The sequence below is a fragment of the Salarias fasciatus genome, chromosome 20 (genome assembly GCF_902148845.1).
Source record: "Salarias fasciatus chromosome 20, fSalaFa1.1, whole genome shotgun sequence".
Lineage (NCBI taxonomy): Eukaryota > Metazoa > Chordata > Actinopteri > Blenniiformes > Blenniidae > Salarias > Salarias fasciatus.
In genome coordinates this window covers 27,684,654-27,707,290 of record NC_043764.1, presented here as the reverse complement: position 1 = coordinate 27,707,290, position 22,637 = coordinate 27,684,654, and the positions used below count along the sequence as shown (strand labels likewise).

Genomic DNA, 22,637 nt, shown 5'->3' with positions numbered 1-22,637 from the left:
AATGTAATATTGCACTTTGCACTTATCGCAAGCTTGATTTAAAAGTGAAAAAAAGTCATCATCTTGCTCTGTTTTCTTTTTTGAGCATAAAGTGAGGGTGAAATAAAATTACAATTAACAAATGGATTTTCAGGCCACATGGTGGTGCAGTGGTTAGTGCTCGTGCCTCACAGCAAGAAGGTCCTGGGTTCAAATATCGGCTGGGGCATGGGGCCTTTTCTGTGTGGAGTTTGCATGTTCTCCCAGGGTTCTTTCCGGTTTCTCCGGCTTCCTCCCACGGTACAAAAACATGCATGTCAGGTTAGTTGGCCACCCTAAATTGCCCAGGTATGAATGGTTGTATGTCTGTATATATATACGAGGGGGTACCCAAAAGAAACCTGAATTAGGTCATACAATAGTAATGAGTTTTGACTTCTGGCCGTCAGATGTGCTACAGGTAAGCCTCGTGCATATCTGTTAAAAAGCTGAGCTCCCAGAGTGACACTGACGCCTGTCAGGTGCTATTTATAGCAACAGAGTGCAGAGGAGGTCTGCAATTTTTTCCAAAATGGCGACATTAACTGGAAAGCCAGAGCAGCGCGCAAACATTAAATTCTGCTTTTTGCTGGGAAAAAACAGCGGCAGAAACACTCACCTTGTTGCAGCAAGCCTACAAGGATGATGCTCTGGGGAAGACTCAGGTCCATGAGTGGTTCGGGCGGTTTAAGAAGGGCCAGATGTCAGTGCGTCAGGTCCGCTCAGCAGTGAAAACAATACTGAGCTGCTTCTTGGCTGTCCAGGGTATAGTCCACAGCGAGTTTGTCCCTCCAGGTCAGACTGTAAATCAGGACTACTACATGGAAGTCCTCAGACGGCTCCGTGAGGATGTGAGGAGGAAGCAGAGCGTAGTGGCGGAGTGGAGCCCGGTTGATCCACCACCACAGAGCGCCAGCGGACACGGCGCTGCGCGTCACGCAGTTTCTGGAGAAGAATGAAATGAATCTCCTCTCCCATCCGCCTTATTCGCCAGATCCAGCCTCAAGTGACTTTTTCTTGTTCCCCAGGTTGAAGAAGCAGCTGAAGGGACAGCGGTTTGCAGATGTGGAGGAGGGGACAGAAAAATTGCAGCCGGCCCTGAATGGCACAATTACGCACGGGTGTCACGACACATTGGTGAAGTGGGAGACACGGCTGGAGCGCTGCATTAATGCGGATGGAGATTATTTTGAAGGCGACGGTAATGTTTTATTTTGAAATGTCAGAAATAAAAAGTTACAGTCAAATTCCGGGAACTTTTGGGTACGCCCTCGTATATGTTCGCCCTGTGACAGACTGGTGACCTGTCCAGGGTGAGCCTGAAAGGGAGAAGCGGTAGATAATGAATGAATGAAATGGATTTTACAATATATTACACTGTTAAATAAATTGTAAATTTACGGTAAATTATTGGTTAATAATTGCATTACTTTTAAAGTAATTCAACGTAAATATTTTCACAGCAATTTACTGTACTTATTTCACATTTGTTTACAGTAAGTCCACAGCTACGTGCTGCTATATCACAGTAATTCCTTGGGCATGGCAACCATGAATTTACGGTAAAGTGCTGTTGTTTTATTGCAAATTACTGTGGAATAATTGCAGCAAAGTACTGTGAATTAATTACGGTAAATTTTTGTGAAAATATTTACAGCTAATTGCTGTGAAAGTAATGCAATTATTAACCAATAATTTACTGTAATTTTACACTGAAATTTCTTACAGTGTAGTCGAATCTGATTCATCCGATCCTGCTGATCGTCGACTGATAGTCGAATCTATCATCTTTATTTATTTATTTATTTTTTGAATCATTTGAATATAGGCTACAGCAGAATTTTGCAGTGATAATAATAATAATAATAATAATAATAAAAATAATAATAATAATAATAACAATAATAATAATAATAAACAGCGCAGGCAGGTAAAACAACACTTTTATTTTTTTCCTACACACTGAAACACAGACTGGAACAAAGTGTCGGTAACTCTAAACATCAAACAAATGAAGTAGTTCAAATGACGAGAACCAAACCCACTTCTAACAAATGGGCTAAAGCATGTAATTTATTTATATCTATAAGCTCTGCAGACAAGCTCAAATTTTTTGGCAAAACAATTTCTCACATTATCTGCTCAAATTAAATGAAATAGGCTTAATTGCACTGTGTCGGTTCCGTTTCGCAGCGTTTTTTTCCCTTGACATTGTGGGCCTTTTAAAGGGGAACAGTCGTTTTTACCATCTGAACCTTATTTCACATTTGTAACAACAACATTTACTCACCCGTTTGACTTTCGTGTGATTTGCAGTTGGTTCGGAGATAATCAGATCCTCCCATATCCATATAACGGCAGCGGGCGGGGCACCGACATGCAGCTGTTACAGACGCTCTTTTCTCTTATGTTTGTTGTGGTGTGGTAGATACATGTAAATTTATTAACTCAGCATCACTTAGCGCTATTGGGAAGTCTGTAAACCGGCTAGATTGAGCAACTCTCCGGGAACTCTTAAGCGATGATGTCATCACACTGCGCCGTGGCGCACATTCATTCTGTTTGTTTACATGGAAGTAGCGTCTCTGCTGAGTGAGACCTGCACAGTCAGACCACGGCATCTCGATCGGCTTTTTTAGGCAGTCAGAGTTTATTTTCAGCTGGTTGTAACTTTGGTACAATGGTTCCAGTGTGTCCTGGCTGTGAAAGTAAAATGACCAGCTGGACGTCACTGAGCTCACAGGCTCCCACTTCGTGACCAGGATTTATTGAAGCTATGGCTAATAGCGCTCAACATGGACCCCAGCATCAAAGTTCAAGCTTTACGACGTTTGGATTATCGGGTGTGTAGTGCCCACTTCACATCTGAGGACTTCTTCCCAGTTCAGGAAAGAAATAAAGGCCAGAAGATCCAGAGAATGAACCTCAAAAAGAATGCCATTCCAGCGGCTGCAGGAGGAGGACAGGTCGAGGTAATGTGATGCTAATGCTATTCTTTTTTTTTCTTTACTAATGTCTAGAGTTGGCTAGAGTGTTATAAACTTGTTCCTACTCCTTTTGAGCAGCAGTGTACAGAATATTTTACTGTTTATGTACAACTCTTGTTATTGACAGATATACTTGTATCATCCTTTGTTGTTGCTCAAATGAACTCAACAGTAAACATCCCAGCCTCTAGACTAGGGCTGAACGATATATCGTTATCATATCGATATCAGGATATGAACATTCAGGACATTAGTTTCTCAAAATCGACGATATCAAGATTTCCCCTGCTTGCCCTGCATGTAAGCTTGCCCGTGCACAGGTCAGGCCAGCCAACCACAAACCTCGTTTACTGGTTGACAGCTGATGGCAGCCAATGAGAAACATCAGAGGGAGGGGCAGGAGGGAGACGGAGACGCACACTCACATGTGCTGCACGCGGTGGAGAGTGAGCAAAACAACAACATGAGAGCTGAAGAGAGCGCGGTTGCAGAATCTGCACAAACGAATTTGGTGGTAGTGGCAGTGAGTTCTCATAATAAAAAAAAATTGCATTTTTTTTACATCCTTTTCTATTATCAGGGCGCGAAATTCCCTATAAAATGGCGGCGGGGACCAATTGAGATCGAATCTCCGCCGGTTTAGGTGCCATATCAGTAGGTCCTTACCGCCTGTTGGCTTTTTTTAATCATGAAATTGCGTTGCTTCTCTTTTAATGAATCAATCAAAACCAACACGCCTTGCAACTCTGGGATTCCATTTTTGCATTCTTCTTCTCTGTGCTTCACGCTGCACTATGCATCAACAATCACAATGCGCCCTCTGCTGGATTGAAGGAGGTACTGCTTGATTCAGGCGCTGCTGTGAACAAACAACAAATAATTCAGAACACAATGACAGCAATGGGTGTAAACAGTAGTAACTGTAAATATGCAAATCTGCCAAAACAGTTATTGATTTACTGCGATACTACAGTTCTCCACCCCTGAATGAGGCCGTCACAGCTGCAGAACAACATCAATGAACATCAGTGAGAGAGGTCCTCTAGGGTCTGATACATACAGAGACAAAACCTGGTCAGATTAAGAACTGAATAGAATCAGAATCTACACTAACATTCACAGCCATCAGCAGGATCTTAGCTAAAATACTTTGTTTCAATTGGGTGCAACTACATTATATGAAATGTGATCTGTGCTGGTTTGGATTCTAGGGTTAATGTGCCACCACCACCAAAGGAACTTGTCAAATCTGGGATTCTTCAATCAGCAATTAGCAACATGCATACCTGCACCAAAATAAATAAAAATCATTTTATAAATTTGCAACTTAGGGTGGGCCATATAGCATCAGAAGATATACCATCCCAGACACAGTGCAGCAAATAGATATAAACAGAACTAAACAAGCACAACAAAATACAACAGTTTAATTAAAAAATATTGTTGGATCCTATTTTGATCGGCTTTTTACAAAATTGAAAATTAAGGACCTGTTAAAACTTTTGAGGAACTGTTAAAAGTTTCTGAGGACCTGCTGAAAAAATTTGGAGGGCCTGTTAAAATTTTGAATCTTTCGCATCCTGGGTGGAACAAGGGATCGTCTCTATTAAGCATCTCAACATTAATGGAACCTTTGCTTCATTTGACCAGTTAGCTTGCACATTTAACCTACCAAGAACTGACTTTTTTAAATATCTGCAAGCCCGAAACTTTGTCCGTAGTAATTTCCCTGGTTTTCCTGCCGCCCCTACAAATACTCTGATTGACATTCTTTTTGATATTAATCCTGTTCACAAGGGTACAATTTCCAAGTTGTATAATACTCTCTTTGAATACAAACCTTCGGCTTATGATAAACTACGCTCTCAGTGGTCCGAAGATCTGAATATAGAAATAAGCATTGAAGTCTGGCAATTAGCGCTGAAATGTGTTCATACTTCCTCCATTTGTGCCCGTCACAGAGTCTTACAATGCAAAGTAGTCCATAGAGCCCACTGGTCTAAAAGTAAACTAGCTCATATATATCCCGGTACTGATCCTAACTGTAATAGATGCCATACAGGACCAGCTAGTCTTGCACATATGTTTTTGGACCTGCCCAGCTTTACTCCATTATTGGGAATCTATATTTGCTTCACTCTCTGCCATCACATCTGTTATAATTCTTCCCTCTCCACTGGTTGGCCTGTTTGGGGTCTTACCTTTTGACCAGTTACTGCCCCCTCATTTTGCTGACTTCATAGCTTTTTTAACTTTGATTACAAGACGTGCAATTTTGATGTGTTGGAAGAGCTCCCACCCGCCCCCCCACACCAAATGGATCAAGGATGTCTTAACCTTTCTGAAACTGGAAAAAATTAGATACTCCTTGCATCGTCCCACTACAAACTTTAACAAAATTTGGCTACCGTTTATAGAGCATGTTAGATCCCTTCAACTGGATACTGACCCCGTAGACTGAGCAACCCTCTATATCTCATTCAGACATAATCACGTATTGACCGAGTTTTACTATTTGTTTTGATAGCACGTGGAACACATGGAATGATAATATCTTTTTTCTTTTTTTTTTCTTTTTTTTTCTTCTCTGTGTAATTTACTGTATATGTTTTATTTTTTTTGTTTATTTTACTTCTTTTTTCCACCTTTTCTTTTTTTATTATTACTATTTTTGTATTTTTTCTTTTATATATGTATGTATATGTATTGGCATATGTACATATGTGTGTATGTGTATGTATGTATGCGTGTATATGTGTGTATATGTATATATTTGTATTTTTTTTTTCTTCTTTTTCTCTCTTTTTTGGGTTCTTGTTTTTTTGTACCTTTCTTGGGACTGATGCATTACAATCTGCTCTCAGATTAGGCGCTGTGTAGTTGAAGCTTGCATCATGATCATGGTGTTTGTTTGTTGTTATCACTTGAAAATTTGTAAATAAATCATATATAAAAAATTTTTTGACGAATTTCATGCCCTGTATGTTTTTATTTTTCTGAAAAATGCTTAACTTTCACTGAATCCATTGTAATATATCGTATCGATATCGAGATATCTGGCATGGATATCGAGATATGAAATTTTGCCCATATCGTTCAGCCCTACTCTAGACATTAGTAAAGCAAAAAATGAACAGCGTTAGCATCATGTTACCTCGACCTGTCCTCCTCCTGCAGCCGCTGGAATGGCATTCTTTTTGAGGTTCATTCTCTGGATCTTCTGGCCTTCATTTCTTTCCTGAACTGGGAAGAAGTCCACAGATGTGAAGTGGGCACTACACACCCGATAATCCAAACGTCGTAAAGTTTGAACTTTGATGCTGGGGCCCATGTTGAGCGCTATTAGCCATAGCTTCAATAAATCCTGGTCACGAAGTGGGAGCCTGTGAGCTCAGTGACGTCCAGCTGGTCATTTTACTTTCACAGCCAGGATATATGCACACTGGAACCATTGTACCAAAGTTACAACCAGCTGAAAATAAACTCTGACTGCCTAAAAAAGATGCCGTGGTCTGACTGCAGAGCAGAGACGCTACTTCCATATAAACAAACAGAATGAGTGTGATGACATCATCGCTTAAGAGTTCCCGGAGAGTTGCTCAATCTAGCCGGTTTACAGACTTCCCAATAGCGCTAAGTGATGCTGAGTTAATAAATTACATGTATCTACCACACCACAACAAACATAAGAGAAAGGAGCGTCTGTAATGGCTGCATGTTGGTGCCGTTATATGGATATGGGAGCATCTAATTATCTCCGAACCAACTGCAAATCACACGAAAGTCAAACGGGTGAGAAAATGTTGTTGTTACGAATGTGAAATAAGGTTCAGATGGTAAAAACAACCGTTCCCCTTTAAAGTTAAGCCAAATCACCACCGAGATGCTACTCTGTGATGGAGCTCTGCATCGGATTGTACCACTCACCATGGTGGTTCATTCACAAACACTAAATAGATAGAATATTCAATAAAAGTACAAGTTAAGTAAATTTTTCCACAGTATATTTGATAGGCTAACATATATATCAAATAGGCTTTATATCATGTTTATTTGGAAAAAAAAGAAGCAATTCTATGTAAAATCAGTCATTCAGCACCCCCATACAGCTGTAATGGAATGGTTCTCGTTTAACAACCACATTTTGCGATGCTGTATGATTGGCTGTCGAATCAGGCCCCTTTGAACGAATCATCGAATATCTGAGGACACCCCTAGTAGCAGCACAAGTTTATTGGTCAGTGGCACCAGGTATGACTCACCAGTATCAGGATGGGCTGAAGCCTGAAGCTTTTAGCGAGATATAAGGCAAAGCTTAACATCGTCGGGCTGGATTTGTGCCCATACAAGCACACAGCTGATTCCTGGCTAAATAATCCAAAACAATGGCCTCGTCTGGGGTACCCAGATGTGTACCTCTACCTCACCAAAGCTCCGGGTACAGTAAGTACAAATGTTGCTATAAAAGGTGTCTATTTAAAAAATTTTATTCGACGAACGCAGTTCGTCAGTTAAAATGAGGATGCTAACAAGCTAGCGTTAGCTCGCCTGCTAGCGCTTGTTTGTTACCACTCTTAAAGGAACAGGCCCAGAGCCTGGCACGCCAGAAAAGAACAAACTCCACACAAACGCTCCGCCTGCAGCACTGTCGTGATTGTTTGCCCCCTCGCACTGGTTGCTAAGGACCGCACATACCCGAACGTGCTTAGTTCCCCGGATGTCCGTGGTCGAGAATGTTGAAATTAGACTCATTAAAGGTCGGACACGGCTTTTTGTCTGGTTTTTAACATCTATCAGCAACAAGGGACTTGAAAGAAACCCAGTCTCCAGTTAATAGGGAAACCAGTTCTTCCAAAACACCGGCTCCTCTCCGGGTTCTGGACACTTCTCCTCCGCTAGTTAGCTGCTGCGTTCAGGTGACTGGAGCGAGCTGCGGAAAACTGAAACTCGGTCGTTCACATGAAGGCAGCGTTGACAACTGGACTCAGGAGACACTCAGGAGACACTCAGGAGACACTCAGGAGACACGTGAAGGAAGCGTGGAAAATTTGCACAAAGGAACGGCTCTCAGACAGCTGTGAAACGGCTCTCATCATTCACTTTAAACAGCCGTTCAAATGAACGACTCGTTCATTGAACGTCACAGCATTTCAAGCGAGACCATTTCTCTTTTTTTGCGGTAAATGTGAGATTATTACAGGAATTATGCACCCTTTTGGAAAATATGTAGCCCCTGCAAAATCAGCGGCAAAAGGGTGATTTATGCATGAATTCATGCGATCGCATAATCGCGTTTTTCTGGAGGGTCTATAATTAAAACCAATTCATCACAAAATGTACCTGAAATTACTTCATGCAGTATGAAGTGCTGGTAATTTGACACCAGCCTCGTTATAATTACTACTAATAATAATAATATTATTAACTGACACTTTCCAAGCACTTTTGAAAGAACTTGAATACATTTATCATTGTAAGAAAATGACTGAAATAACAGAAAAGAAGATGGGAAAGACCGATTCCTGAATGATGCTGAACGCGGTTTGGTGTGATTGATGTTGCTGAAGGTAGAGCGAAGGTTGAGGGAGACGGTGACGTTGAGGTTTCCACAGAGATTGTTTGAGATTCAAACCTTGTTTGTTTGGCAAAGCTTCAAGTGAAAACTCTTCGTTTTTGCATTTTCATTTCAGGAAGGTTTTGTATTTATAATGACTATAGCACTGTTATGGTGACTGTCAGCTATAAAACTACCAAGACCCCGGAGAATATGGACTGGGAGTCACGATGCTCTGGAAGCCACCATGTTTGCTATTGTTCATCATCTCGCACATGTGCACAAGAACAGTTTACTACGCCTGTGGTTGCGAGTGTCTCAGAAAAAACAGTTTTCTTTTCTTCTGTTTCCATGGAGACGGAGTCAGAGTAATTTTGAAAAGTTGTATTTCTAAGCTGCTGTGAGGATCATTGAGACCCGAAACACAATGAAAATGGTTCAGTCCAAAACAAGATGTCACAGAAATCCAAAACCTCGAGTTTCAGCTTCTTGATTCCGGTTCTGTCAGGACGGATACGTCTTATGGCCTGAATGGAGAAATACAGGAAAACATTTTAGCTAATCTAAAAACATTTAACAATTAATTAAAAAGAAGAAGATAAAGTTTTCAGCAGAGAGACATCACCAGTCCAGCACTGGGCAAACAGAGACAGACCATCACACACGTAGTTCTACAAGTAATTCAGAGTTCCAGGAAGCTGGAGCATCAGGAAAAAATATAATGATACAAAGACAAAACTTGCAAACTACAAACAAAAAAGTCCAAAGTCAGACTCAGACCTTTGAGCCAGAGCGCTGTGTTGAACACACTTAATGCGAGAAAGATGCTCGATAATGTGGACGACACTTTATGAGTGAAGCAGCTTCCTGAACAACCAGAGGCAGGAGCTCACTCATGCATGTTATCCATGATGCGTCTTCCTGCAGGTTTTTGCCGTAACCTTCTTCCTTGTCATGGCGAGCGTGGGTGTTTACCACGCCCCCCCCCCCCCCCCCCTCCCCGTCTCCCCCCTCGCTGCAGTGGTAATTGGGTATGACACGGGATCAACAGGGAGAGCGCCAGGAAGCCATTTGAATGCGTCCAACGTCGTCTTCCTCGCTTCTCCATCCTAACACGCTCACGGGCCTCGCTCGGCGCTGTTACCGTAGCAACATCTGTGTGACCGCATCCCCCACCCCCGTGTCATTTCTTTTATTAAGATTGGCCGCTCCTGCCCAGATATGTGTGTGTGTGTGTTTGTGTGGTGTGTGAGCAGCAGCTCTACAGTGCGGTGCATAGCAGCAGAGCGCTGGCAGCCTCGGCGCCGCGCTCCAAGCCAATTACCGAAGCCTCACTACAGATTTTTAAAGCCGAGGCTCAGGAAGCGTCACCCCGGGCGGCGGAAACGTAGCCACTTGAGTCAAACTTGTTACATTAAGTCAATCAAACACATTATTGCACACCTGGGTACACCTCGGCCTGGCTCAGTGCCAGCATCCTTCCTCCTCCTCCTCCTCCTCCTCCTCCTCCTCTGCAGCACCAGCCTCACGTTTCTTCTTCATCCATGAAAAACATTTTTATTCTTTCACGTTATTTCATGAAGTTCCAGGCTGATGACACAGAAACATCTCATCCTTGATTGAAATTATACATGGATTCAAATCATACCTTCATTTAATGGCTGTGTATAGATTATATAACAGCAGGATCGTGGTGAAGAAAACTTCCTGCAGCGCCGACAGTGGGCCTGACTTGGTGAAATTTAATCCTGTACATGTCAAATCTGTTCTGCTCATAATTCCATTTCGATGCACAAAATAACGCACACAATATCACTTCAGCACATTTCCCTTCATGAACATGGAGTATTGAGTGGTTTGAAGTGACTGTGCTGGATTTGGAGCTCCAGAAATGAAACTGAATTGTATCAGATAGCACAAGATACTGAGAGGAATTCATACAATACATGACACTCAGTGTGATTCACAGGTTCTAAAAGCAAATACACTGATTATGACTGTGTTTGTTTCAAATATGCTTGATAAGAGCTGTGAAACACTTTTTTCTTCAGAGGCCACAGGCAGCTCAATTTCATCTTGAGGGGGCCGAACCAGTAACATAATGCCATAATAACCTTGAACTTTTAAACTTAAAAGTTTTCTGTTGTTGTAGTGGTGGTGCACAGTTTGTGGCACAAAAAAACAAACAAACAAAAAAAAAATCAATATTTTTGAGAAACCGAAAGTTACAGAAAAAATAGTCCAAAATCTTAACAAAAAGCCGTCGGTAATTTACAAAAAACATGGGCTTCACAGCTACATGAACAGGCGAAGAGAAGTTTTGAATTAGGAACAAAAAGTAGAGAAACATGGGTCACAGGATGCGAACTGTTGAACAGAATCATATAATACATGACAAGCCATTTGAAACTAAAGCCATGGTCAGGATTACCTGAGCTGATTCCTGTGCGGTTTAAAAAGAATACAAAACCATCAAACTGAAAAAAAGGAAAACAGTTGAATCAGTTCTTTCAGTCGGAGACCAAACCTCGCGTGGCCTTCACGTTCTCCATTCAGCTCACTTTTGTTTCATTCCTTCAGGTTTGGACGTTATAACTGAATTGTACATTCAGCAGATGGCGGACTGACCCTGAACGCATCACAGGAGCTTCTCTCATTGAGCCTGAATTCATCCAAACTGCTAGAACTTTTTCACCAAAATGACCTTTCAGAAGCCGCAGCGCAGAGTAACGTCTTCGCCTACGTCAAATAACACCTGGAGCCTTTTCCTCCCGCTCTTCATCCGTGGTTGATCAGCAGGTTCTGGAAGACAGAGAGAGAAAACAGAGGGAATGAGTCCATCTGCACTGCGGCCACACCCTCTGACCTTTCAGACACCAGTAAGTAGGAAGACGCTCCGTGTTTTGAGTCACTTTACCGCTTTTCACCGAAAGGTCAGACGTGGGAACAGCAGAGATTATCTCCAAGCGGAGGGAGGAAGACGAGTCCAGCAGCTTCACTCAGACTTTTTCACAGTGAAACACCTAAAACCAACAAATGATAAGTTGAAAGTCCCTCCATTTGTGAGCTGCTGTTACCATTTACAGTCACAGATACTTTGGCTTTGCATTTATTAATCATTTCCAAAGTGTTTTCGTAGAGCTGTGGAACCATCTGAAAACATGTTGAGCTGCTTTTTCAGACAGCATCACTTGTCTCATGGTCGTCTCACGGGATGGCACTGTTACTAGTTTTTGTTATGAAACCACATGCTCATGCTAAAAATTAAACATTGTTATTGTCCATTTACTCACACACACACACAGTGACATATCAGGAAAGTTGAATTTCCGCCATTTCCACAGAGACAGAGTCAGAGTGTTTTAAAGAAGTTGCAGTTTTCCCCCCCTTTCCATGGCAACAGTCACTACATTTTCAAAAAGTTGGGGCCTGTGTTGGGCCTTTACTATCCATGGGAAAAGAGCCGGAGGGATCACTGTAGTGCACCAAGAAATGGCTAAAAGATGCACCAGTCTCTGTTCCGTTGTTCTGACATGTTTTAATCTTTTAATGTTATTTTCCATCCAAACCACAAAGAGGATTCCTGAAAAGAAAGGAGGTATTGTTTCCCAGACAATGACAGGCATCGTTCTCCTCCTTTATAAAATCACCGTTCCCGAGTAAATAAAGACAATCTGACAGTGTGTCGAGGATGGGAGGTTTACGTTCTCATTATTTCATTGTTATCAGCGTCTCCTTCTCGTACGGGGGGATTAAGAGTCGGACGGTCGAGCTGCTGTTCGCATCGTCCGATCTTCACCCGAAGGAGAGGTTTTCACATGAGGCCATCGGGGAGGTTGTCCCGGAAACGGCTGTGATGAATTAAGACCTTGAAATGTTGACACTGCCCGACGAGCTGTGGGCTGTGATGGTAATTAGAGTACATCCGGGGGTAAAACAGTGAAACACGATTGTGGCACACGGCAGTCGTGCTGCACAGTGGTTCTAAAGTTTTAGTCAAGTCAGTCGCATCACTGAATCAGTTCTATGTCAACTTCAACAAACACTTTTTTGTTTTGTTTTGTTTTATTTACAGTCCAGAATAAGTGTGAGTTCAGGCAGACATGACGGTCAGAGAAACACCAACAGCATCACACAAGTGGAAGCTGTGTAGCAGGTGAAAGCTCCTCTGCTCTGACCTCCGGGATGCTGCAGCAGCCCATCGGACCCAGCCGCCTGCTATTCTGGAATCAGCTCCCGGCGATTGATCCAAAGGCTGCTACCTCCATCCCTCAACCGACGATCAATGAGGGCCTTGAAACCGAAAGCAACACCTCGTCTCAGGGAGAAGTCAACAGGTCTGACGCTGAGGCTTCCAGCTGCTTGACCTTGAGCGCTCCTCCGGGAAGCAGCCGTGATGAATTAACGCCTTGAAACGCTGACGCTGCCCGTCGAACAGCGGCGATAATCAGCCGTCTGGACCGCGGCTTCGCACATGGTTCTGACATGGGGCGGTCTCAAAAAGACCGAGAAAGTTACAGTGAGAGGCTTTAATGGAAGGTTCTACCTGTGACTGGATACAAAACACTGAACAGGATGACTTTTCTCCGTTATCTCCGGCCGTATGTCTGAATACAGACGCTGTCTTTCAGGTGTCGCTGTTGCATATTGAATAATCTTTGTATGAAACAGCTGCACAGGAAGACGTGGCTGTTTGCATCAGTAATCACTAGTCTATTGTGGCCACGCTTTCATTTCACGCCAGCTCCCAGCGTGCACGCCTCGCCGAGCCGTCCCCGATCCAGAGCGCCACTGCAGGGCCGTTGACCCGGCGGAGCTGAAAGGGCTCGCATCTCTTCCTTCTTTATCAGGTTGAAGTCAAGGTCTTGGTCTTGACTTGCAGGAGAGCAGGAAGCTGTGACCTTTATGATCCTTACATCAGCTTTTCACCAGGATTACCATGCCTCGGCTGTGTTAGAGAAGAAATGCATTTCACGTTTTCTTTTACAGTTTTACTATAGATATACGTTATCCAGACACTGTTGGACCGTGCAGCTCAAGACTCTAGAACGGTTTGAATGTTGTATTAGCATCACTTCTGACAACAGTCTGCTGAAACTCAGACGAACTGGGTAGAAACAGCAACAGGTGGCCATCTTTATTCAACAGAGGTATCAGCTGTGGGATGGGAGAAGAGTACCGAGCACGATTATGGATGGCTGGTCCATGCCAGCTGGTTTGTGAGGCTATAAGCTGTTTGAGAAATTAGCTCTGGGCTAAACTTTGGGTATTGCTTTGTTCTGACACTGAACTGCTTCATATTTGGATCTTCATTGCTGCTTCTTTGGGTTTATGTTCTCCACTCGATGCCAGATATCAATTCAGGCTTGATCAAAAAAATAAGTAAAAATCTAAATCTTTTGTGTGATCACTTTGGCTTATTGAGGGGAAAAAAAAAGAAAAGGGATTGATCCAGGTGGGCCTGCTCGGCCTCAAAGGCTGGCCGGCAGCGGGGGGAGGGTGATCCATGTGGAACGGCCCAATGAGCTCCATTGACCGCCGGCCGGGGCGCATTGACCTGCAGCCGGCGGGGACGGCGGTGTGTGCGCGTCCGTACTGTACAGGCACGTGTGTGCGGAGCGCCAGGCAGCGGCCCTCAGCAGCACAGAGTTCACTCCAGCTGCGAAACTCAAACCATTAGAGCCACAGAGAGGCTGTGAGAGGGGGAGGGGGGGATCAATACAGCTCCTCATCCAGTCCCACCGGTTCCCTCTGCTCGCCTCTCCTTCTCCTCCAGTCTGAGTCTCTCTTTTTCACTTTGGCATCTTTTCATTTCATCTCTTTCTATTGTTTTTATCTCCGTCCAACTTCTTCCAGGTCCGCGGTTCGGCCACAACAAAGAATAAACGCCGTGAAATGTTCCCTCCACATGCAGACCGGTGGTTTTCTACCTTCAAAGCAGATGATTAACTGAAACAGTGGAGCCGTTTCTTTATGTTATTCTTAAACATCCTCCCCTGTGCATATTGTATGCACAGGGGAGGGGGAGGCTGAGGGATCTGCTATTGATTTACTATTTCCACAGCAGGGAAACGCGCAGTTGCACCAACATCAGGGCAGAAGCCTGACAGCAGATAATCAGATGAAGTTATTCACGGCTCTTCATTTCAGACAGATGAGCTGAAACAGTTTATTTGTGGCTCCGCTGCCGTCACTCCTTCACTGTTACCATGGCGTAATAAGTTCAATGAGAGCAATGGCGAGTTGCAGCGATGTGGAGTTTTTAAAGGGGTTGAAGGTGATGCGTTCGTAAACTTGATACTACACCCAAAACACAACAATGGATAATTGTCTACCTGTTAAAGCCTGGGCGGAAATGTACGCTCACATAAACCTCTTGACTTCAAAGTAAAATGAAGAATGCGAGGCTGAAAATCTGTGAAATCTGTGGTGTGTTTTAATTAACTCATAACTTATCATACATTTTACAGAAAAAACAGATTCAATAGTTTACTTTGGATTTTACAGAAAATCAGGCAACTAACTGCTTCACACAGCGCATTAAAAAAATAAAGCTGAGCTCCAACCTTCAGTTCCAGTTGAAGCTTTTGTGAACTCGTTCAAAATTAAGTGCTTTAATTTTGGGACAGAGAATGTACATGAGATCTTAAAAGTGAAAGAAGCACAAAAGGGAAAGGCGTTGCAAAGTTTTCAATTAAAATAAAAAAGTAGAGAAACAAATGAGTCACAGGATGTGAAACGTTTAATAGAATCAAATAATACATGACAGGTCATATGAAACTAAAGCCATGGTCAGGATTACCTGAGCTGATTCCTGTGCCGTTTTAAAAAGAATACAAAACCATCAAACTGAAAAAAAGGAAAACAGTTGAATCAGTTCTTTCAGTTGGAGACCAAACCTTGCGTGGCCTTCACGTTCTCCATTCAGCTCACTTTCATTCATTCCTTCAGGTTTGGACGTTATAACTGAATTGTACATTCAGCAGATGGCGGACTGATCCTGAACGCATCACAGGAGCTTCTCTCAATGAGCCTGAATTCATCCAAACTGCTAGAACTTCTTCACCAAAATGACCTTTCAGAAGCCGCAGCGCAGAGTAACGTCTTCGCCCGAACACATGATGATGCAGATAAATAGCAGAAAAAGATGGCTGTAAAAAACGAGGCATGCTAACAGCAAATTCAACTCTCAAAACTCAAAACGGCAACAAGCGTCGCCCTCAGCGCCTACGTCAAATAACACCTGGAGCCTTTTCCTCCCGTTCTTCATCCGTGGTTGATCAGCAGGTTCTGGAAGACAGAGAGAGAAAACGGAGGGAATGAGTCCATCTGCACTGCGGCCACACCCTCTGACCTTTCAGACGCCTGCAGGTAGGAAGACGCTCCGTGTTTTGAGTCACTTTGCCACTGTTCACCGAAAGGTCAGACGTGGGAACAGCACAGATTATCTCCAAACGGAGGGAGGAAGACGAGTGCAGCAGCTTCACTCAGACTTTTCTCTCCTCTGTAAATGGAGTCCACTTAAGAGACAAAGTAGGTTTTCCAAACATTGTGGGATGGGCGTTTGACGCCTGCTGCACCGTGGAGTAGTAGCTCGTCCTTTAATGCTTTCAATCTAGTTAAAGTTCTTTCTGTGTGGAATTTTCATGTTCTTCCAGAGCATGAGTGGATTTTCTCCAAGGACGACAAGGCAGGGAAATTTATTTGCACGAACAGGGCTGCAGATTGGAGGTTAGATGACTGAGCTGCTGAATCACCGGTCAGTTCACTCCATCATCACACCATCAGCTGAGCGCCGAAAACAACTAGTGAACACGTCACAGACTAGTCCGTCTCAAACATTTCAGCTTATTGCAGCCTCTAGACCAGAGATCTGCTACCTTCATGACCAAAACCGCAGTTTTTCTAAGATTATCCACCAAATGAAATTCATCCAGACCCGCAAAACATTTCAATTATCTAAAATGAAGAAAAAAAAAGTTGCATTATTGAAATACCACAGATGTGATTCAGAGATATTTTATTACTTTTGCGCTGTTGTGGTCATTTTTCCAGGTTTTTCACATTTTAGCCATTTTCTAGATCCGGGCTGTTTTTACCACTTTGTAGCTGACGTATGTTTACTTGATGTATATTTCCCAATAATTACAGCAGTTTTAACCATAACAGCATTTTTCTTTTCCCCTTTTCATCTTTAATGTGTTTTTATTTCTTTCTCCCCCTTTTATTTTTTTCATCTCCTATTGCCCCTTTCATCTTTTCTTTCTTTTCCTCAAAGCCGTGGCTGATGTTACTCCTTTACCTGATTTAGCTGTTTTTTTTGTTATTTTTTTTTAATCCTGGAGATTAGACTACCTCTGAAAATCAGTGTGGAATTCAAATACAATGGAAATAAAAACTGTTTTATTAACATTGTATATTCTGAAAGGTTCAGGGAGCCGCTACAGAGGAGCTGAAGAGCCACGTGTGGCCCCAGAACCACAGGTTGAGCCCCGCTGTGCTCCTCCATTGTACAGGAGTGGAGAAGCTGCTGCTGCTGCGCTCTCTGCTCAATGCAGCGTAGAAACGGCAGAACGAACGACGTCTGGAGCTCAACCAATCAGTCACCACGGCAGCTCGGACCCCCTCGACACCCCCCCCACCCCCCCTCCTCCTCCTGATGGCCTGTTGATACTGCTGAGGTTCCATGATGGACGTCCAACAACATGAACCGTTTCCAACTGTGAAGACTTTTGAAAGCGTGATTGTAGGAAATAGAAATACACACGGCGTTGGGCTTTTCCATTTAAAAACTGAATGAATTCCTGTCGAGTCTTTTGAATTTATTTTTAATCATTGAAAGAGTCGATAATTATATGCAAAGAAAAGCAACTCTTCAAAGGCATGGCTGAAACTGAAAAAAACAATCTTTACAGCAAAGAGTGATGAGCTTCGGTCAGAATGGGCTACAGCAGCTGAGACTTAGAATTCTGTGTTTTCAACAATCCTGACGAGATTGAAACTCAAAAAAAAAAAAAAAAAAAAACTGGATGGGAACAACACCAGAATAAAACAGCTATCTGTCAATAAAAATTAAAAAACCAAAAAGTCATTGTCAGTACTATTTAACTTCCATATACCCAACTGTAATTCACCTTAATAATGACGAACATCTTTAATCACAACTCCTCAGTAGGTTTTCTTCTTTTAAAAGAGTCTCAACGATCAGTGCACTTCTACTATTAAAAACAACAAAACAACAACTTGCAGCCCCACAAAACTCTCCTGGAGTAAACTGATGGATTTCCCACCTGTTGCTCTAATTGAAGATCCCTCCTGAGTTAAAAAACTGGCCGGCGGTGAATCCCGGCCGAGGCTACGTCACGCCGCCTGTCAGACGCTTCTCTGCTTGTTGCTGTGGGTTTTTACAATGAGAGTATTCTCACTTTAGGTGGCTTTGGCCTGCAGATCACACTGAAGGGGTGAAAAAAAACTGATGAAAAGGGTAAAAAAAAAAAGTAACGATTGCAGAAGAAGACTGTAGGAGATAGAAAGAGAAAAACAAATAAAAGAAAAAGGTAAGGAGTGGTAGAAGAGCACAAGGAGAAGTCTGACTGCTCCCCATTTTGCAGAGCCCAGCCTGGGAGCCTTGACTCAATTGGAAATCCATTTTATCTGATGACTGGCAGGCAATTGGAGCTCCCAGGTGATAGGCTGAGGCTCTGCAGTTGATAGGCCTGACCACTCAGCTGCTGAGGGATGGAGGGATGGAGATGGAGGGGAATGTGGAGGAAACTGGCTGCCCTGACAGAGTTCATTTCAGGCTGCCCAAGCCATCACCTCACCCCTACTGCCAGCCAAAACACTGAAACTACGGCAGAAATTGGGCCCATTAGCAAAACGTCCAGAGATGTACAACGGCGATAACAAGCAGAGAAGAGCTGAAAATACTCATTCAGTCATGAGGATTCGTAATAATGGATTTTTAAAGGGCTGTTCAGCACAAAATGAAGCCAAGCTTGGTTCTAATGACTTTAAACAAAAGTTGCAGATTTCTGCCCTCATAATGAAAATAAATGTTTCTTCTTTTTTTTTTTTTTTTTACTAAAGACAGTTAAGCTGTTAAATGTTTGAAAGTCTGAGCTTCAGCTGTCACTTTCACTAATGCTTGATGAGTGTGAACTCATGGAGGCCAATGGTTCGTCTCTTTCCCCTTCAGTGTTCGACTGGAATTAAACTGGATTTTCAGCTTTAATCTCATGTGCATTACTTCTTCTCTTGTTATGGATAATAGAACGAAAAGGTGAAACATTTGTTAGAATGAATTTATTACAATTGCGGCCTCTTTCAAAACTGTGTAGTAGTAGATTTACAGGTTAAACCCTTATCAGATGCTAAAAAGTTGGGCAGTGCTAGGCTTGCTTATCTTCTTCTTACGGACTTTAAAAGGAGATGATTAGGTTAGGATTTAATAGCTGATTAAGTGCAACAGTAAGAAATTATTATGCACTAAAAAAGTCAAAATAAAAGTTGTGAATTCAGCCAACCTTTTCAGATTACAATAGCCAGCATGTGCGACTGCTTCTATGAAATGTCTCGCAGGGAGTTTGATGAACTGGAGAAACTATACCTCTGAAGACTTCAGTAACAAAGAAACATTTTCTCTGTTGGCTAACAAACAGTGCAGTTATTAGGACTCAGCTCACCGACTTTTCAGTGATACTCCTCTGTGAAATGTCACCCCTGTAATACTGTATCAGGGATGGACCAGAGGAGACGTTTCCAATTTATTTGTACATTGTATTTTAACTTTACTGTCAACATTACAGATTTTTTTCCTCAAAGTGTATGATGAAGTTTTTATTTTTAACTTTGTATTTTTGTTGAGTGGCCCTAATACTCTCCATAGTTGTCAGTCCTGATCGCTTAAGTATCTAATTATCTTCATTTCAATCCATTAAAACTGAAATCTTTAAGTTCTTGACTTTAAGTAAAAGATAACACAACACCGTACAGGATGGAAAACTCACAAAAAAATACACCTAGAACTGAACTTTGGGTACCAGCGAAAACAAGTCGACACTGATCGGCTCTGCTGGGCTGAACGACCGGCTCTTGACTTTAGTGAGTCTGGCAGCGAACGTCCCATGGCGTGTAAACATTCAGCAGCTCTGCTATGCGCTGGATGGGCTGGCTGTTTTGAAGCGTCTGAAATACCTGAGAGCATATATTGACCGGCTGCTCTGAACGCATGGGCCCCGGTCTGGAGGCTGTGCTACCCCCCTGCATGCCAGACAGACATTAACACAGCTCACACACACTCACACACACACACTCAATAAATCAAACAGTCTTGAATCAAGCTTTACTTTTGAGCTGTACTGATACTGTTACGAATGAAAAACTATCAATAAACGACCAAAGTGGACAAACTGTGAGCCACAGGGTGGTGAAAAAGTTGGTGTGACTTGAAAATCAACTAAACAAATGTGGATGAATGCACATACAAACATCTAAATCAGAGTTAAAAAAAAAAAAAAAAAATTTTACAACCCGGCCCATCAGTTGGAATTTGCCGTAATGCTTCAGCCAATCGATACCCGATCAATAAAACAAGATAAGTGCGGCAAAATTTGCTCCAAGACGTCAAAAAATACGCACTGTGAAGAAGCAGCCTCTGCCTTTGTAGTGGCTCTATGCAAGTAAGTACGCAGATTAAGTCATTTAGGAGAGTTTAGGTATCGATCACTTCAAGGTTAAGCAAACTGCCTATAAATGGAAACCACTTAGTGCTGTGGCTGCTCTCCCCAGACAGATAACTCCACCAGCACAAAACTGAAACTACCAACTCACAGCTTCAATTGAAGCTCGTTACATTGATTCACTCACAGCTTTTTCCACACTGTTGATTGTTTGTAGTGTCAAATAATTTTCTTTTTCAGGCTCGCTTGAGTTCGGTTCGGGCAGAAGTTTCGTTCAGTCAAAAAAAAAAAAAAAAAAAAAAAAAAAAAGAACCCTGTCCACTGAAGTTTTGAGGTAGATGCTCGATAAATCAAGGTAGAAGGAGTTGGTCACCATCTGCACAAACGTCCTCAGATTGTACCAAATCTATAATCTACAAAGCCTCTGAATCTGAAAAGGTCCCACAGTCGGGCTAATTGCAGGTCAGCGGGACGCAGAAAAAGATGTGAGATTCATGAGACCAAAAGAAACCGTTCAGATGAAGAGTTCACAGGTCCTCGCTTCGGAAAAGACAAATAATAAGCTGTCTTTGGAACATTTGCAAGACAAAGACGTTGAAATGCCTGCGCTATACAACTACGAGTGGGGGGGGAAAGGAAGCAATTTTCAAAGTTTCATATGAAAGTCAACTTGTCAACATAGCTGTGGGTGCAAACAATAACACACTGGCATTTATTTATTTACAAAAAGGCCAGAAAAGAAGAAGAAAAAAAAAACATCGATCTCCTCAGGAGTACCGGGTGTGAATTGGAGAGCAATCACAAAGGAAAGGCAGCCCTCAAATTATAAAGAAAAGGAGGAAGGGGGGAGACAGACCGAATGAGTGACAAGAGGGCCACAAAAGAGAAGCTGGACTGTTCCAATAATGCCGCGGCTGTTTGGAGGCGACAAAAACCCTGCGGTCGTCCTCTCTTATCCCAGCTGGTGGTCTCAGGTCCACCAAACTTCTTCACGAGAGGGGGGTGATGAAATACTGGCTGGAATATCGCTGTGGTTTAAAAAAAAAATAAATAAATAAAACAACTAAGTGTGTCAATTGCTTATGCAGCCCAGGTGGCTTTCAAGAGAGCACAATATAGGGCTGTGTTGGATTACTATCGGGACCCCCCATGGGAGCAGGGAGAAAGAGGCAGAGAGCGAGTAGGGGGTCTGGCGGCGCGAGCCCACAGAAGTGGCGGCGTGGGGAAAGGTCAGGGTACAGCGGGCCGAAATGCCTCTCTCATCAGGTAATTGTTCGCGGCCTCAACTGCACTTCCATCATCTGCCCTCTCGGTTTACACCCCACCTGCCATTCCCCCGGTTTAAAAGCTTTGAGGCGTCTGAGGGCCGCCGGGGGCCGCGAGGCGGATGAAAGAGGAAGCGGAGGCTCCGCGTTTGGTTTGATGTGCCGTTCGATTGCTCGCTGCAGAGCAACTGAAGGCAGGAAGAGGGGAGAGAGGTGTGACAGCCAGAGCCAAGTGTCACAAAAGTAGGAGAAACTTCAAAGTCAGACAAAACAAGGACTCGGAGGAGAGGAGAGGTATGTACTTTCACGGTCCTTACGGGGGCAAAGCAGCAGCAGCAGCACCAGAAAAGCTTGTCTTTGGTTTGGTTAACACCCTCACACTGCAATAAGTGATTCGATCTGATCTGAGTCAATCTAATAAAGTATAAATCAATTCAATCCAGTCCAATTCCATCAAATCCAATCCGACCGTAATCATATCCACGTGTTTCTTCAATTCGATCCAACTATAATCCAGTTTGATTCAAAGAAATCCATTTAAATCCAGCTTGAATTGATTTCATTCAGTCAGTCTGATCCCAATCCAATCCCATCTCATCTCAGTTAACAGATTCAGATTTAGTGGCGCGAAAATTTTCAATAACTGTTGAAATAGCATCAAAAGAAAAATTAGGTCTACGATCAACACAATTTACACACTGTGCAGGATGTTACCTCTCAATTAGTGTATTTTTTTTTCTTGTAGGTGCCATCATGTACAGAAGTCGATCGACCAATGAATGATGGGCCTATTTTATTATATTATGCATTCATCTTCTATACTGCTTCATCCAGCTGACTACTGGTGAAGGGAGGTAACACTGAGGGCAAACTAGACACAACAATCACACACAGAAAGGCAATGAAACAAGGAGAAGATACAAACTCCACACAGAACACAAGCTGGTCTGGAACTGGGGACAATCCCTCCATGAGGCAAGACTGCAACCACTGCATCTGAACAGGACTGGCCTTCAAGTCTCAATCATTTCATTGGATGAATTCATGCATATATGAGGTTCGGGGTTCAATCTTCTGCATCTCTAGAGGTTAGAAAGGAGAACTTGGGATTGGAAGTTCACAGGTTTGAATC

At 42.9% G+C, this 22,637-nt stretch overlaps 1 protein-coding gene across 2 annotated transcripts in view; it reads right to left on the bottom strand.

The window, feature by feature from the left end:
- Nucleotides 1–9,693: 9,693 nt before the first annotated feature.
- chchd6a (coiled-coil-helix-coiled-coil-helix domain containing 6a) overlaps nucleotides 9,694–22,637 on the bottom strand; it is an 86,892-nt gene continuing 73,948 nt past the window's right edge. Inside the window, exons 9-10 of one of the 2 annotated variants that reach the window (XM_030118928.1) lie at nucleotides 11,321–11,361; nucleotides 9,694–9,704 (exon numbers count right to left, since the gene is read on the bottom strand). In XM_030118928.1, coding sequence (XP_029974788.1) covers nucleotides 11,338–11,361 — 24 coding nt within the window. In that variant the 3' untranslated portion in view covers nucleotides 9,694–9,704; nucleotides 11,321–11,337. Of the gene's footprint in view, nucleotides 9,705–11,320; nucleotides 11,362–14,998; nucleotides 15,850–22,637 lie in introns of those variants that run through there. The other variant, XM_030118929.1, reaches the window with a different exon arrangement.